Source organism: Lissotriton helveticus, chromosome 2_1 (assembly GCF_964261635.1).
Source record: "Lissotriton helveticus chromosome 2_1, aLisHel1.1, whole genome shotgun sequence".
In the NCBI taxonomy this organism is placed as follows: domain Eukaryota; kingdom Metazoa; phylum Chordata; class Amphibia; order Caudata; family Salamandridae; genus Lissotriton; species Lissotriton helveticus.
Window position 1 is genome coordinate 1021833542 of NC_136059.1, and position 18131 is coordinate 1021851672.

The following is an 18131-nucleotide window of genomic DNA, read 5'->3' on the forward strand; positions in this document are numbered from 1 at the left end:
GGCACCAGTTTGAAGGCGCGAAAGCGGAGATAACGGAGCTGGCGACCGGAGCAGTCGTGTTAGACGCTCGGCGCCCTCTTGCTCGAGATTTACATAATATAATTGAAATAAAGAGAAGCTAACTCACCCACCTGGACTCTGTGCATATGTGGGGAACAAGGTAACATTACATCTACTTCGTGCTGGGAAAAGAACGGTGTAAAGAGTGGCCGCCGGATAAATACCTGCACATTTATTTTTATTAACGGGGATACCTAAAGAAGAAACGCACACACTCCCGCCAACAGTGACCCAACTGGTGCTCACGTAAAGCGCTCTGATACCTTCGGGCCGAGTTCGCGCTACATAATCCCCCCCATCCCCCCCCCCGCCTCCACGAAAACATGAAGGTAAATGAAAGAAGTGATAAGCGGATGAACGAATGCATTATGCAGCCAGAAACGAGGCGAGGATGCTCGCGCTGCGCACACATGTGCTTCCAGCGGGGCTGAGCGCGTGCGTTTGTTTAGTGAGGGAGGCGGGAGAGTAAGGGGCCGCCGGGGGGAGGAGTTCGCCCTCTTTGCCCCTCTCCCCGCCTCCCTCGCGAGCCGAGGGCTCTAGGACCGCCTCCGCTGCTCTCCGGTGCCTCTGGACTCGGACTGAGGAGGAGGAGAGGGCCAGACATCATCCTCCGTGCAGGCAAGGCGCTGTTGTCATTTACATTCGTGCTCCCGCTGCACACCAACACCAGGCTGAGCGCGAGGACCCAGGGCAGAGCGCGAGGAGCCGGGGCTGAGCGCGAGGACCCAGGGCAGCCCGCTGCAGCTGAGAGGGGCGCCGGACCGGGGGAAGGCAACAGCGGTGCAACCACCGGGGAGGGAAGTCAAAGTGCCGGCCAAGTTGCTGCGTCCCGGCTTGTGCTCCAGTGGGACTCCATGCACCGCGCCGGGCTACTTCTAAAGTGCTGTGGGTCGGCTGGGGAGCGGTGCGCGGCCCCCCCGTCCTGAGAGGCCCCCCTGTGCTGGAGCTACCTGCAGAAAGAAGAGGCTGCGCTTCGCCAAGTCTTCTGAACTCGGACTATGGGTGCGGAGGGTCCCTGCGCGCGGCGAGGGGTGCTGCCCCTACTCGCCCTGTGCCTGGGGGTGCTCTTGCTGCCCCCCTGTGCGCCCAGGACCTACACCAACCACTGGGCGGTGAGGATAGCAGGAGGCAACCAGGAAGCCGACAGCATCGCCAGCAAGTACGGGTACATCAACATGGGACAGGTAAGTGCTCACCGGCAGCCAGGTCTGGTTACTGGACATGTTATCCTCGGGGGGGGGGGGGTGCAGCTGGAGAGGGGAGTCTGCTGCTGCTAGCCCCAGGAAATAATGCTTCCCCCATAGCTTGCCTGATTTGCAGTGAAGTCTTGGACAGGTTCTACCCAACTACTTCTCACCTCAGAAAGTTCAATATCCTGGCTCGGAAGCGAGAACTTACTCCCACTCCACATTCGAGCCGATAAAGGGCATGAAATGCAGTGGCTTTAAGATTACAATGCCCATCAAGTTGTGGTAGTAACAACTGTACGTACCAGAGTGACTTAAGTCTGATTGACGGTTTTCCCCACCTCGGTCTGTATGACGAGGGGGTTGCAGGCGTGCAACAAGTGTCTGCTGAGACAAGTGCGATCTGATCATGACAGAGTGGAGACCGGGGAGCTGAATGCATTTTTTATTAGAGTGTAGACGCTGCAATCATGGTTTCGGACGGTGGTAAACCTAGCTGATCAGGTCCGTGCCGTTGTAGAGGGTGTTCCAGCACCCCAGCTGCGAGGGATGAAGCAAAACTTTATGCAGAGTAGAGCTGGTCTGTGTTCCCTGGAGAGCACACGGTGATCTGCGTTCAGACTTGCTTGGAAAGGAACCCCCACGCGAGCACCTAGGGGTCCTTTCCGACAGTAGATGCGGGTCTGTGTGTTTATAGAACACAAACGACCCCCGGCCCCCTTGCTGGGTGCCTGCAAGATGCTGGCAGGAGGGGGCGTCATCCAGCCCTCCCGCTGACAGGATGCACACGGTAGGGCTCTGACTCGGGTGCTTCACTCTGATTGTGGGGGGGGGGGGGGCTGCTGTGGACTGCGCGGCATGCCCGGGCCCTTTGGCACAGTCGCATGAACTGCCACCACGCCGGCATTTGTAATGATCGACATTCGGTGCCATCTAGTGGCTTTGGCAGGGGCCGTTGTGGGCGAAACGCATTGGTGGGCGCACATCTCCTTAGAGCGTCCAGCTGTGGCCTCTGCACTTGTGAAAACAGAAAACGCTTGCACCCGGCATCAATTGGCCCATATGTTGACAATCTTGTGGCACGAAGTCTGCCCCTCCCCCTCCAGCTCACTGTAGTGAGTAAGGGAGCGGGGCGCTTTTAATGGCTGGTGTTCAGTGTCCGACTCCTCAGCCAGCAACTTTCATCAGGGATATACCAGAGATGCGGCTTTCGATGGGTTCAGACCGATAGGACGAGTTTTCAGTGACTCACCATTTACTCACGCAATTTACACAAATGTGTACGTGCGGCTTCTGGGCGCTACTTTAAATGCCGGCAGCAAGAACACACAAACAAGGTTGCCTTATAATCACGCCGTGAACATTTTTTTTCTATTACCACCGGGAAGAGTCGATACTCGGACCCCTCCTCCCCGCGCAGTTAGGTTTTGTACTTTTCTCCCCGGTGCAGAGTTTGAACTTTGTCATCGGTTTCACAGAAAGCCTGCACATGTCCAATCATGAATTACCTTGATGAACTTGTGAAATCCGAACCGCCTCCCTTCCCGAGGGAGCAGGCTAACTTTTGCAGAAATTACTGGAAACATTAACTCCTGTAGCCTAATATAAAATGTAGGTGCAGTGGTGAATTTACCAGTTAATCTCGTGACAAAAAGCTAGGGACATCTGGCTGTTGTGCAGGGTGTCTGCTGTCAGGGTGTCACAAACAGGGATGGGTGGCAGATTACATAGCCGAGGTGTGTGCATTAGGTTACACGGGTGGGGGTGGGGCTATCACTTTAGCGCCTCTTTCAGATGCATGGGGAAGGGAGATGGATGCTAGTGTAAAAACTGCAATGCTTACCAAAGTCGATGGAGTGAGTCAGCTTTAGGGAGGCACTCGCAGCGGTGATGGCTGTGGGGTACTGGTTGCAGTGAATGGGGGTTGGGAGAGCGTTAGTACGGTGTGCCTGTGCGGAGATGAGTTACGGTGATGAGTGAGTTTTCTGCAACTGTGGTCGAGGGAAAGGGGAGTTTGCCACAGGCAGAGAGGAAAACTGCTGCAGTTCGTGCATTGTAAGGATTGGGTTGTTATGCCACAGCTGTGAATGCACCGTAGTGTTATAGGATGCATAGGACGGACATATGCTTGATGCAGCTAGCTGTCCTAGATGTGGCTAATGGCAAGCACGCCGTTATTCCACGGTGTCGTGTTTATTTATTTATAAAGTTGTGTTTCACGTGGCCATGGCATACACAGTGGTCACTGTTTTCTGTGGAGCACACAGACGTTAAAGTTGTAGGTGAGACCTAGTGGTATGCGAGAACGGGAGAGAGATTAATCGTGCCCGAGGAGGAGCGTGGTTTGGGACTGATCACATCCCTGAAAGCAGAGGGATGTTGGCTATTCCCCAGGGAGTACAAGCTTGATCAATAATTGTGGCCCAGGAACAGAAAGCATTGTGACTGGTTGTGCTTCATGAAGAGTGCTGATGACGTGCGTGCCTCAGGGAGCCGAAGGTGAATGCTTGGTGGCATTCCAGGTTGGAGTAGTGGTGTCCGCTGTGGTTCAGAAACAGAAGATTGGTGGCTGATGGTTTCCGAGGAGAGTGGGTGATCCTTTCAATGTAATCTTTATTCGGCCATATATGGCCATGAAAGACCAACACAGTACGGAACAGTTAAATGATAAAAAAAAAAGTTTAAAATGACTCCATCATCCACAACATAGTTACATGACTTTAAAACAAATAACCCAGTGACCATACAACATAATAGCTAACGCTTGCCGAAATAAAAACTTCAGCACATATGTCCATTAAAACAAGTTACATATAAAGTGTATAGTGCGACTATAAAATATAGCCTGATCAAAGATGATACATATCTAAAATCAGAGTACTGATCCTTTGAGATAGGTTTTATTGTTAATCCATAGATTTCCGGGCTCGAATTGCAGCTTTAAGTGTGTGATCAATTGTGGTGCAGGACCAAGAGGAGCAGTAAATGGTGCCTCTTAGCTAGATACATGGTGATCTGTCGCACATTGAAAGAGGAATGGCAACTAACTGTAACCAAGAAAGCAGAGGTACAGTGACTAGTTGTAGTACATCTACAAATGTAGTTTTAATTCATTGTCCCACAGGAGATGGTTAGGTAGTGAATGTCTGGGGGAAGTGTGATCGCTGGTTGATCTGGTAGAGGTGGTATGAAACTAATTACACCACATTTGCATGCAGGCACATCTTAAGACTGTACATTTGTACAGGGCACGTTTATCTGTGGTGAGGGAGCATCTAGTATGTAACTCTTTGAAGATGAAATGTAGATTTGTTATTAATGATTAGAATGTGTGCAAAATTAAGTTTCTAGCAGTGATACAATCCCGCCCCCCCCAACAAAATTTGGACTGCTCATATTAAAAATGCTTATAATAAACATTGATTCCTGGTAGGGCATTGATGGGTTTCATATTTTTTTTTAAACTTGTCTTTTTACCTAATTTATATTCGTGAAATACACTGAAAAACTTGAACACATCAGGTAAGTGAAAACCAGACGCCAAATGGTAACACAGATGATGTTCTAACATAAAACAATTAGATGCTTGTTTTTTGAATGTTTACATATTTTAGTTGTTTACACAGTACAACATAATTGGGATTATCCACAGTGAACATCAGACCTGATGCTCTTCGTTCCTTTCACAACCCAGTTTGTCACCTGCATTACGCAATTGTAGATGCTTCGTGTTTTGGGACACGTTGTTCTCTCTAATCCCTCCCTGCAAATCAATAACTGGTTTGACCTGGATATGGTGCACTACGTATAATGTTGTTTCTTTCTACAGCTTACATCCTCCAATGTCCTGTTATCTCCAAAAGCATTCTTGCATTATACTCCTAAAATCCTGCATGGAAAACTGACCTTGACTTACTTCTGTTTAATGCCTCTCCTTTCTTTTTTCAAAGTGACCATCTTCTTACCTTTCATCCTCTGCATGGTTTCTATTTCTGAATATAGCCTCCTCCCCCTCCTGTCTGCCTCAATCTCTTTTACTATAATTCTGCAATTGGCTGATACTTCATTCATAGATCAAAACCTCCCCTATTTAAAGTTTTATCCCTGTACCTAACATTACCTAATCTTCACTAAACTATCTATCTCACCAGTTGTTCTCCTGGCACCACATACCCCAATAATGATCACACCTAAAAGATATTAATCTAATTTGTCACAAGTAGCCGGAGAAAATGCATGCAATCTTTTTTAGTGCACATGACTTATCGCAATAACCACTGGATTAACTGCTATCTTTGGGTACCGCAGTAGTGTCTACTCGCCATAAAGCGGTTCAATGCCTCAACGGGGTAGTAAGCGCCATATAAATACAATAACTGTGCCCCCACCCATTCTCACCCCTCCCTCCTTCGAAGTGGAGGTGTCATACAGGATATATATTTCCTGCATTCATATGTATTTTATGGGTTAAGAGCGTTCTTGGTTAAACACTGTCCCTCTTATGATCCTGTTTTTTTACGATTATAACTTGGTGCCCTTAATGTTCTTGGCTAGGCTTGTAGATCCATGGCTCTAGAAAGGTAATCTAATAAGGGAGACAACGTAGGCACTAATTATTTCTCTGTACTGGTTTTATTGTGTGAGATTTTTCCATTCCTGATATCCTCCACAGTCTGCAGAGCAAGCCTAGTGAGTAAGGACGTGCGGTTTCTGTCATCTCACAATTAGTTTTTGTATGGATGCAGGTAGAAGTGTCATAGTTGGAATCTTTGTTCTCCTAATTCTTTCCCATGGTAATGCTGGTGTCCAGCCTAGTAGCATTGCTGCTAAGTTGCTCAGGTATTGTATACCCTTAATTTTGATACACTAGCCAACAAACGCCATGCTCCTAAAACCTTTGATTTTTGGACATTCCCTCAGAACATGAGACTGTGTGCATCTGCTCCTGCACTGTCTCTAACATGGATCAGGGTGCTTGTATTGACGTTATAATTCTATACTCTCAACACTCCATATCCCTTCATTTATAGCATGTTGTTTGAAATATGGTCACAGTCCTTGTGGTTGATTCCTTCTCCCATTTATCCTGTAAGTTATCTTATAAAATACTTTTTTTTTAAAGTTCACACTGAAAATATCCACTTACACTCTAGCTTGAACAAAATAGTTGTTGCAGAGTAACTTCCCTAGTACAGGCCATCATATCCCCCCCCCCCAAGTGCCTGCACATCTAAATACTCACTGTTTAAAGTATTAACTCCTTAAACTAACAAAAACTCTGGATCAGTTGTCGTTGCTTCATTTCCATACCTTGCAAAACCTCTGGTCCCAATTCTCATTCTATTATGCCCATTTAAAGTGGCTCCCTGCGAAAATGCAGAATTTATAGATCTAATGTTTTCATAATTTGTGTTCTGTTTTCAGATTTGTTGTACTCTGTGGCAAAAGAAAACTTACACCAGCACTGTTGTGTAACTATTTTTAAAACCTTGCCACAACCTCGCACACACTATTGTTGAGTATGGATCATAAAGAACAAGAGCTCATTCAGTACATGTTATACCTGGGAGATGCGACAACTGTAAACAACCATCGACGCATTATTAGCAGTTTTGGATATTTTACTGCCTTAAACCTTGCCTGCAGCAGCAGGTGAAATCACTAATCTATCCATAGTGTGGGCACACTATTTTTGTTGCTTAGCCCTTGATGTCCACCACGTACGTTGACCCTAGTTGCTTGCCAGGCCTTTGTGTTTTCCGTTCTGTGTAAAGGGCACGCACGGCAGCTCGCGGCCCACGCGCCCTGACGGCAGCGTGCCTGCGCGCGCGCGCTCAATAGAGCGGCCTTTGGAGGAGCGGGGACCTCTCTGGACTTCACTCTGGTGCAAAGGTGGCTGAAGCCACCCTCGACAGTATCTGATCTGGGTGACGACGGGCTGTTTCTGTACTCTGGTCCGTTTCCCAAGAGGGGCGACTCCACGGCAGATAACGCCCATGACTCGGAGGTTTAGTCAGCGTCAATAAACATTTACCGGGTGATTACCTAATCATCTCCAGTGTGAATGTCAGTTTGAACGAAAACGCCGGGCTGATAAGGTCAATTTACAGCTCCCATCAAATCAAAGTGCACCACTCGAAAGGTAATTGCTTGCAGTAAAAGCCGACTTCGGCCAAGGTCGCCCCAGCAAGACAGAGCAGCTGTTCTGAGGTATATGTTTTTGCAGGTGTGATGATCGCTTCGGTCGTACAGTCTGCGCACCCCTTCTTAGTCAGGACATGTCGGGTTCCCGGCATGCCACGGTAGCCCCCTGTCTGTGTGTTCAGAATCCTGTTTGGCACGCTGTTCTCGCTTGAAGGAGGGCGCCCCATATAGGTGGTTTTGTTGTAAACTCTGCTCTCCCCTGTGACAAATCCACTGGTGAATTCAGCTGGACACCACCCAAAGGGAGGTTAGAGTGACCAACCTCAGTGCTTTTGTGGGTGTCCCAATCCATCAAGTGGTGCTGTGTGGTGCATGCACTTGAAGGCTGCGATCGTTGGGAGTACTTGGGGTTCGAGCACTGGGCCCAATTGACAAAAGTTTTTGTGCATATTGGTCGAACTTGGGCATGCCAAACGTGCCGTATGGCAGACCGAGGCCCACATAATCAGGAAACCTGCCTGCTTACTGCCCTCATAAGCAATTTATGGCTGTCTAAAATCTGCAGGCATGGATGTATTTTCCACAGTTGGATATTTAGTGGCAGTGTTGGGAACATCTGTGTTACTGGTAGAGAGAGGCCAGTAGCAGCAAGAGACTGGCCATTGGAAAGATAGTCAACACTCACTTAGTCAAAACTCTATGTATTCACAAACGTTTCCAATGATTTTCCACACATAACTTGTGCGTTCATTTCGGTATCAAAAATTGTTGGAGTAAATTAACGAAGTTGGTATGAAAAACTCAGAGCATCACGTTTTATGGGATGTAGTGAAAGAGACTTCTCTTCCTCGACACATTTTTTCAGGTCAAAGAAAGAAATAAGGTCCATTTACACTTTAACTGTGAACTGGCGCAGTTTTGTCTAGCAGAAAATCTAGCAAGTTAACGTTAAAAATGCACTTAGAAATAGAATTCTTTCTAAACTACAATTCAACATGTAGACTAAAACTTTTTGAGAATTCTAAGAAAGGAGCAAGCCTACGCATTTCAAGTTTAGTATTTTCATTGTTCAAACCCCCTCCCCCATTTTGTTTGTTTTATTCTATGCAGATAGAGTAGATTGAGTCACACATTCAATAATTTGACTTTCCTTCAGATTGCCCCCCCCCTCCCCAACTTTGGGGTTCATCGATACAGATACAAAAATAAAACATTCCTGGTATCTTTTTTTAAAGGTTGTTTTGACTAAGGGAGTCCTTTCCAGTACGTGCAATATGAAAACCTCTTATGAAACTGCAGGCAACACTTGGTTTAAACAGGACACCGAGATGTTTACTTTTTTAAACCTCAAAACGTTTCCACATCTGTAAACAATGTCTTTAATGTATACAAAACGTGCTCAAAATTCTTAGCGCTTCAGATGTAAGAGATAGCAAAACAGCCCGAGGATATGGCATGCATGTGTGCACTCGTCGATCTCTTCGGAAGTTTTCCGAACAGTCAGGTACAGATGAGTCGGGTATTCCAGAGCAACACGGAAGGCAAACAAATCAGACACATCACGGTATGTTGTTCCCACCCTGGTGATCACACATCACCAGGAGATAATAGTTAAAGTAACAAAGTCTGGGAGAAACTCACATACCCCATAATCGAAACATGAGGCACACCCTTACGGGTCTGTGGAAGACCAACAATCGGAAAACGTCTGCTCGGCGAGGTCTGTCTGCTTCTTCGGACACCTCGGAATCCGACAAACAAAACTTGAGTCCGAGACGAGTACTAATGACAGGAAGACACCGATAAGCACAGTGTTATTGGAGATTACCTCAAGATGAAAAGACGCGACCCTCCTCCTTCTGAAGTGCCTGTCATTGTTTTATTCTAAACTGCTCAGCCACCTTAACCGGATTTGTTTGGACGTTTTTGCGTTGGGTGCAGGTGGACAGCTAAGACTGTAGGAGTATGGTGAGATGATAATGTTTTATACACGCAAAGCATGGTACTTCACTCTGTAAAATGTGTAGAATGATGTGCACTGTGGCCTATTTTAGAGCACGTGGCATGCTTGCTGGCATAATGACCATATGTTACGTACTTAAAAAAAAAAATCATTTTTAGTGATTTATTTTTTCACTTCAAATTAAGGACATTAGTTGTGCACCATGATAAGCAGAATTCCCCGACAGGTTATGGTTAATTAGCAACATCAACATCACAAAATCTCATGCTTCAATTCCCCCAACAACAAGAGTCCCATGAGTTTCCGGTCTGACTTATGAGTAAATATCTCACTGTTCAAAGACAAGGATTGGCATTATGAAGGCCCTAGAAGCATACCCCTCCCTGTACTGACACTGGGCTTTGCAGATTTTATGATGCTTCTGCGGAGACCCTCTGGCTGCATAGATTGGGCTCTTTAGGCTCATACAGTGAGTGATTCAATCCCCTCATCCAGCTTTCCAACAAAAGGGCTTCAGATTCTTCCTAAATTAAAGATTGGGTCACAGACATGACATATTGTAAGGAGACACTAGAGGCAAATGCAGTAGAAATACCACAGGCCTCCAGACCAAGAGACTTCTGGGAACCTTTTGCTCAATATCTCGGATCCCTACCAGAGGATGCTTTAGCGCCTCCTAGCATCTGATTTCAGGGAGGCCCTCAGGGACAACCCCGACGGACCAAGCGCAATGCTGGAAACGGCACAGTGGGTTAATAACAAAATGTTTGCTACATGACAAGCCTGTTAATTGACGATATTGTTGAAGGATAAGTGTGCCACACTGTGGAAATGTTTGGACTCTTATCACGTGATTGCTGGACCGTGATGATTCTTTGCAGCTTGTGTGTCTCTAAAGTAGATAAATTATGTAACTGTATATTTTTTGTATCTGTTCCTTTTCCTTCGATGGTAGGCAGCACCTGGCAGCAGTAGAAGGCGCACAAGTGGGGTGGGTGGGGGAGCAGCTCAGATGCTTGGCAAAGACGGTTGGAAGCCAGTAGAGAATTCCAATTATGTCGCAAACATTTTAAGACCCAGACACCCACATCTGTTGCATACTGTAGCAGTGTGTGTGCACAGACAGTTCAGCAACACTGATGCCTATGTGCAGCAAGAAAGAGGCTGTGGCGTAACCTCCAGAGCTGCTGACTTCAGAACTGGGGAACAGTTTTCAAGTCTCAACGTAGGCAAACCTTAAAAATGTCTGTGTGCACTGGGAAAGCTGCCCGCATGCTCCATGCCTGTTGTCTGCTTCCTAGGCAGACGCAACTGTGTCAAAAAATTTGTTTACAAAATATAGTGCGGCCATGTTGAATCTGTGTTCATGGCACAGGACAAATTCAGTGAATATAACAGCATGCAGAACAAACGATAAATGAATCAAATAATAAGTGGACATGTAACGGGGCAGTTGCCACAAAGTGAAAAATACACTCGTAGGCGGGACAAAAAGCAACGTTTTACCAATAAAAAGATAGGAATTCAGAAAGGCACACAAAAGGACAAAGTTGTGTGCGTGGTCTAAACATCCAGAGTAGAGACAGCATGACTCGAAGAGCAGCTCATGCACGCTGATAGATTCAACCTAAAAAGGATTGTGGCTGCTTGATCATGAACTCGTCAAAGAGGTGTTAGTGAACATTTAAATTCATAATCGACTTGAGATGCTTCCCTTAATAAGAATTCTAATCTAAGGCTTTGTTATAAACACTTTATGCTGTTTATTTTTATGGACTTGAACAAAGGCAAGAAAAGTATCTTCTGAATGACCTCCACATCCTTGGAATACGAGTTGAGAGAGTCTGTTGTGCGCCAACTACACCTGTTAGGTTTCTAAAGGAAGCCTCAGTGAAATCCCAGAGAGGTTGAGCATGGTGGTGATGTTCCAGCGGTTTCCAAAAACAGTTCTGTGCAGCAGTGACATCCTAGCGGAAGACAGTTGATTTTTCATAAGTGGCATAGGAAGCGGAGTCTTGCACCGCTTCCTCTCGTCACTTCTGGGATGCTTGGGCAGTTGAGGAAACCCCAGCAATGAATGATAAATGCACAAGCTCCTATATCCCTGTGCTACTGCTGCTTGTGTAAGTGAAAGAAGGAGCCGCTGGTTCACTGACCCCTGCAGTGCTCGGCCCTAGTCTCGAGGAGCAAGAGAGCCCAGTGCTGAAATCCTTTGAAGCTGAACCTGGCTCATACTCATCCCTGCTTATAGACCGCTGCTCAGCAGAAGTCCAGTGAAGTGGAGTGGCTACTGTGCTCCTCTGTCTCATTTTTACTAGGTGTGTATGACATTTGCATAGTAATTGTTCGAAATTACTGCAGAATTACGCAAAATGCAAATCCTTTCTTTCAGTCTATATTTTAGAGCGAAATGCATCCTCGAGTCAATTTTTGGGGTGGGGATGCAATAAATAAAAGCACTCTAAGCAACAGCTACTCAAATTCTGTTACTGTTCATTCACAGTAAATTTGTACAGTGGAATGTGCCACTTGCAGTAAATTCTTACCACGAATTGCGCATAATTATGTAAAGAGGCCTAACTGCATGATTTTACTAAGCAGCATAACCCGAAACTCCCAAAAATCTGCAAATTACATCAGCGTTTTTAAAATATTGCCTATGCCTGCCTGTTACCCAAGAGCAGGAATGAGTTGAGGTGACCAACGCAGTTTTTCAATCCTTCTGAGCTCGTGCCGTCAGAAAACTCACTCTACTCACTTTGACAAAAGCATGGGAATTAGGAAAGGCTTTATTTTTTATTAAATCATTTAAGGTACCCAAGTAGGAGGTGGGTAGTATTACCGCACAAGATCTTCCCATCCACTTCTGGAGCTGGGAAGATGGCCTACTAAGTTACTCGCTCAGTACTGATGTATGTGAGAGCTGCACAGACAAGTGTTCGAATCCTGATGGGACCAAACTATCCTTTCATTCTTCTAAAGTCCATGTACTAATAGTGATACTTATTACCCTCAACACTGCAAATGGTCAAATCCTTAGTACTAAGTAGAATATACAAACATTTGGTGGGGAGAAAAATATGTGATAATGGTGGCAGGTAACATTTTCTCCATACATTTTGACTATCAATTCTCATGGAACCAGTTAGGTGGTATTACTATGGCTACATTTTCTCGCTATGTGAAGTTTTTTTCATTCAGGTTTACAAACAAAATCTGTTCAAAATCCCCAATTAATCATGTTTTTAGTTTTTGTATTGAGCACTTTTATGGTTCATTGAACCGTAATAAAGTTGATATTGAATTGACAAAATGGTCAAATCCATAGCATTAGTAGAATATGCAAACGTTTGGTGGGGAGAATAATAACTGTTAATGGTGGCAGGTCAAATGTGTATTTTCTTTCTATATGTGAGGGAGGATGGCAGCTCATTGGCAGGTTTTCTTTCTGTATTGGTGCAGAGTAATATGAGGTAGACTGGAAAGGGGGAAAGGCAAATTACATTATCGTTTCTTAGCGTTGGACAGAGCAACAAGCGAGGTGGATTAGGTTTTCGAGACAGGCAGGGTTTTTTATTCCAGTTAACCGGGGAAGGAGCTAAAGGCAGGGTGGGGAACGGTGACAAGACAACAGTCTATGTGCATTTTATTGGCGTAAGGAGTCATGGGGTGGAGGGGGAAGTAGGCAGAAGATGTCAGACTTATTCGATATGGCCCCCATCGTCCTTTATTTCTCACACCATGGGGACATTCCTGAGAGAGGAAAGAGTTCTAGGGGTGCACACCAGATGACATTGTGAATAGGATAGTCATCTCGACATCTTGGTGTTTTCCATCTTGGATTTCAGAGTGTGGCGGAAATAAAGTAACCCGTAACTCATTGTGTCTGCAGATTGAAAACCTAGGTAAATGATCCTTATTCGGCAGGTTTGTCAACTATGTATGTAAGCCTTTCTTGAATCAATAGTGATGCTATATCACTTGATTAGTAAAATACTAATGCTGAAGATAATAAATCACTTACTTACATCAATTGTTATTTCCAAAGGGGGCCTGGTTCTCTCGATCCACAGTGCCTCCATGTACCTGTAACAATATTTCCATCTGCACTTCCATGCACATAGTAGTTTTATGTCCCAAATTCTCTGTCCATCGGCATTAATATTTAAGCCTTATATTATCTGCATTTGGTTTTAACCAGATTAAGCCTGCCTATCTACTCTTACAGCTTTTGGCTACACCCAAACTGTGTTTTTTAGTTTCACACTTTTTGTCTTTGGTTTTAAGCATTACTTGCTTGGTATTTATTTGTCTGTGTTAGAAATGCTCTGTTAAAATGTTTTCCTTCCTTTATATATTTTTGATGCTACTGCTTTTTAATGTCTTTTATGTGTCTGATTATTTATTCAACCTTGCTTGTTCACGCAGAATTCCTTTTACTCTACACTTGCTTGATTTTGTTTGAAAATCGAATACAAGCTTATTGACTTGACATTCATGAGAGAGTTAAGAGTTCTCAGGGTGTGCACAAGATGACATTGTGGCTAGCATTGTCTCCTCCACGTCTTGGCGTTTTCCATCTTGAATTTCAGTGTGTGGTGGAAATAAAGTAACCCATATCTCATTTTGTCTGCACATTGAAAACCTAGGTAAACATCCTTATTTGGTTGGTTTGACAACTATTTATATATACCTTTCTTGAATCAGTAGTGATACCCATAAAATGCTAATGCTGAAGATACTGAATCGCTTACTGTGAGAAGCAAGCCATTGGGCGAGTCTGAAGATGGTAGGTTGCACAGAGACTCCAACATGAATGTTCATTACCGACCTCCGATGTTATTCAGTCTGTGCCTCAGTGATACATTTGCATGTTTGTGCAGAAAAATATTTTTGGGAGAGAAACTCCAGGCTTTTGATATGTAGTTCACTCCGTATTTGTGATTAGTACAATGGGTACATTTTGTCATTCTTTGGCTTTACAAGCCGTGACCTATGAAACAAGGAAAGAAATCAACTACAAATGAAGGGCGTCTACTTTCACCAGTTTTGGTGCCACCTTTATCCTGAAGTAAGTGAATATCACCTGTACAAAATATCGATAAACTAGAACCGGGCCCCCAATCTTTATCATGAAATGTGATTAAAAAATGTCAGTTTTGCACCAATATGATCATATATTGGTGTGTTAGGATTACCCAATGCTATTATAGCTTTTATTTTAAATGCAATGTTTACTCAGACATATTGCAGCCTCTCTAAAGCACGTATTTGCTGGCGTTGAATCCTCTATCATTGGACTTGCACTATCATTATGCTGATTTGTGCTAAGATTGTTTTGTAGGTATTATTGTATAGGAAAATATCCTATAGGAGGGTGAGGGAGCAACACAGGTTGTGGGTGGGGGAAGAAACATAGATTGTGTGCATGGGGGAACAACGTAGGTGAATGTGGAGGAGAAACTGACAGAGAAGGAAGGCTTGTGAGTGGGCAAGCATTAAGGATGTTTGGAGTGGGGAGACAAAACCATGTATGACATAGCAATGTGGAGCGGGCGGGGGAGAAGCATACAGGTGAGAAAGCAACAAGGAAACGACACACAAATCAACAAAATAAGGATAGATGCGGGGAGTTGCATACTGGGGACAGTGAGCAATACGGAGTGTAGGGGAAAAGAAGGACACAACAGAGACAGCTGGAAAACAAATGCACTCTAGTAGAATGTTTAACCAGGAAAAATAAAGTATTGATTGAAAAGCAAGCACTTGAAGCATAGAAGCCAGCCAATCAAAAGAGGTGATAAAGATGCTATGCTCCATAGTAGCATTAAACAAAATATTGCAAGCTTGGTTACAAATAAGAAGCCGGCAAATGTGTGACTGGAAAGCCAACCAATGGCAAGCAATGGGCAGGCTACAAGTGTATATTCTTGGTAAGCCCATGAGATGTCTTTTCCAATCAGACAGCTGGGCTGTCAAGTACATTCAACTTAAAAGGAGTACTTGGATATCAGCTATCAAAATGGCACACAGCACAGTGAGGAATATTACATCTCTTGACTTAATTCATTTATTTGTGATGTTTATATGTATAAAACCAAATGGACTTATTTGTGCGAGATGGAGACGTTGCACTGCCTTGTACGTCTGAAATTAATGACTTTATGCCATTCCAATGAAACTGTGATAATGGTTTGGCCCATTTCAGCACCTGTTGGCTTTGAATGTAGAATGTACTGGCTGTTCATGTCTAAAGACTAGTTGTTTGTTATCCATAAGCTAGTAGTAAATATTTTTGCGACTAATTGGCTTATTGTGAGGATCCAACAATGCAAAAGATCGCAAAACCTATAATTGCACTAATGGAAGGTTCACCGGTTTTATACTTTTTTTTGTCAATGTGGAATAATTTTTTTTAATCTAACAGATGCTTTCCAATATCTTTTCACGATTTTATGATTCAGAGCGAGTCAAATGTTTTAGAACATAAAAGATTTGCAGACTTATCCTTTTTTACTGGGAGTAAAATATTTAGAAGTTATTCCATGTATAATGATGACAACCCCTTTCTGAATTGCAATGTACAACTGAGGTGCTCAGTTAAGACTGTTTTCTGTTATGCATATGGCTGGATATTTTCCTTTCTGTCAGAATCCATGATGGAGACTATGAAAAGTCCTAGTACGTTTAGGGTGTCCGATCTTGAATGAATTCCATTTTTTATTGGCTCGTACTTTCCTTTTATCTCCTAGAGCTAACCTGTTTCCACTTGATTTAAATGTAGTTGAAACTAAAACAGTTTTTACATTATTGTGAATACTTACAAATGTAATTAATTATCCAAGTACTTTACTTACTTCTTTACTTGTGCAAATCGTTTGAGTAATGTTTCATTTATTTCAGTTTTTTTGTACATGCATATTGTTGGCGCAAACATTGATTTAGCGGGTAAATAACCAAAAAATGGTTTCCATTTGAAAACGAACATCTTATGTTGATGTTGAGAGAGTACTAACATATTGTTGCCCGCAAACGGAAAGGTCTAAATTACCCATACCAGCATTGTGGTTAACTTCACGGGAAATGAATGTTACTTGTCGGACATCAAACAGCCATTTCTCTTTTAATTTCCTTTTTCAGTGAATGGGGTTGGCACAAGTTAAGTGGCACTCCTTTTGCAGTGATGTTTTCATATTCACCTGCATATCACATTAAAAAAAAGACCACAGATGCATTAATCAGAAAAAAAGAAATTTTAAGAATAAATAAATGCTTGTGGTAAAAAAGTTTTCATGAGTCTCTGCAGCTACATTGTTCTTGTATCATTTTCTTTCCTTTGCTGGAACCCCAAGACAATCAACTCTATCTCCCACGGGGCAGTACTTCAGAATTTAAGGAATACCAAGCATATCTTTGGTGGCTGATGTAAGGAGCCTTCTAGGACCATAATGTGAGAAATCATACTGTTAGAAACTGTTTCATACAAATGACTAACATCAAAGTCTGCAGTTGCTTTGTTGCATACATTTTCTGGTCTTGTAGGCAACCACTGCAGTGAGTTCAAAGTTCAATTAATGTGTTGACTTTCCTCAGCCACGTTTATTAGCTCAACAGTCATATTCTTGACATGCTGGAACACAGACTCTTAATAAGCAGGCTATCCAACGTTTACTGGATAGCAGTACCTTAAATGCAAGGTTACTTAAGCCTACACCAATCTTTAATTGAGTCATCAAAACAGTAATGTATTTAACAACTTAAGAAATGTAATAATTTATATAAAGGTACTGATCTGAAAGATTGATCCCTGTTCAGAATAGCTTCAAGTGGACCCAGTATTCCAAGCAGACACTAGAATAGACTTTGCATCACGTGCAGTTGTGAATCTGGTGATCAAAAGTTTTCCAAGATGTCTGTAGAAAGGGGAAATATTTGGCATTTGTCTGAAGCCATTAAGGGTGTGTGTGATGAGCAGATTGGTGTACAAGCAAGGATGCATTTAAGCTCTAATGCTTTACACTTGTGCACTATAAGCTTCCCAATCTGTCCACTTCAAAGCATTTATCCCGGTCTCTCCTGCTAAAGTAGCCAACATCATCAGTACCATAAAATCTGGCTCCACCCTAGATCTATTTGCTATGCACAACTGGGAGAAGATCTCAAACAGTATATGCCCAACTCTTTCCAACGTTCTGAATGATTCTTTAGCTCTGGCTTAGTTTCCGGCAATTGGAACACTTGTACTGACAAAACCAAATGCAGCACACACTATCTTTTTAAATTGGTGGTCTATTTAACTTTTTCCTCTACCAGTGAAAGTTATGGAAGTCGAGCTTTTTCAGATCATCGAAGAACATAGAATCTTAGATCCGTCGAAGTAAGGCTTCCATACTCTGCACGGAACTGAATCTGTGGTACTTGCTATGGAAGACCATATGCGACTGATTTCTGCGCAGGCTTTGATATAATGGCCAATCAGACACTTGTTCAGCGGCTCTTCCAGCTAGCATTACATGACTCCCCTCTAGCCTGATTCTCGTCGTCTTTCCTTTATAAATAACTGTTGCCAATTTTGCTCATTTTTTCTGAAAAATAACCTGGTGTACCACAGAGCTCGGCTGTGAGCTAAGCCCTTTTCAACTTGTACATTCTTCTTCTTGCTGCTCTTATGGCATTTTCTTTATGACCTGTGCTGATGATGCATAATTTGCTTTCATTTTCAAAGATAATTTTCATGATACACCTTATTTTTAAACAGTGTATGAGCAAAGTTGTTG

General features: G+C 43.7%; 1 protein-coding gene across 4 annotated transcripts in view; it reads left to right on the forward strand.

Annotated features, from left to right (window-relative positions):
• The first annotated feature begins 483 nt into the window (after nt 1-483).
• PCSK5 (proprotein convertase subtilisin/kexin type 5) overlaps nt 484-18131 on the forward strand; it is a 1700773-nt gene continuing 1683125 nt past the window's right edge. For 3 of the 4 annotated variants that reach the window (XR_013607101.1, XM_078675788.1, XM_078675789.1), the window contains exon 1: nt 599-1244. Coding sequence is in view for 3 of the 4 variants with exons in the window: in XM_078675788.1 (XP_078531914.1) it covers nt 1059-1244 (186 nt within the window). In the remaining variant the exon portion in view is untranslated. Of the gene's footprint in view, nt 1245-18131 lie in introns of all 4 variants that reach the window. The other variant, XM_078675787.1, reaches the window with a different exon arrangement.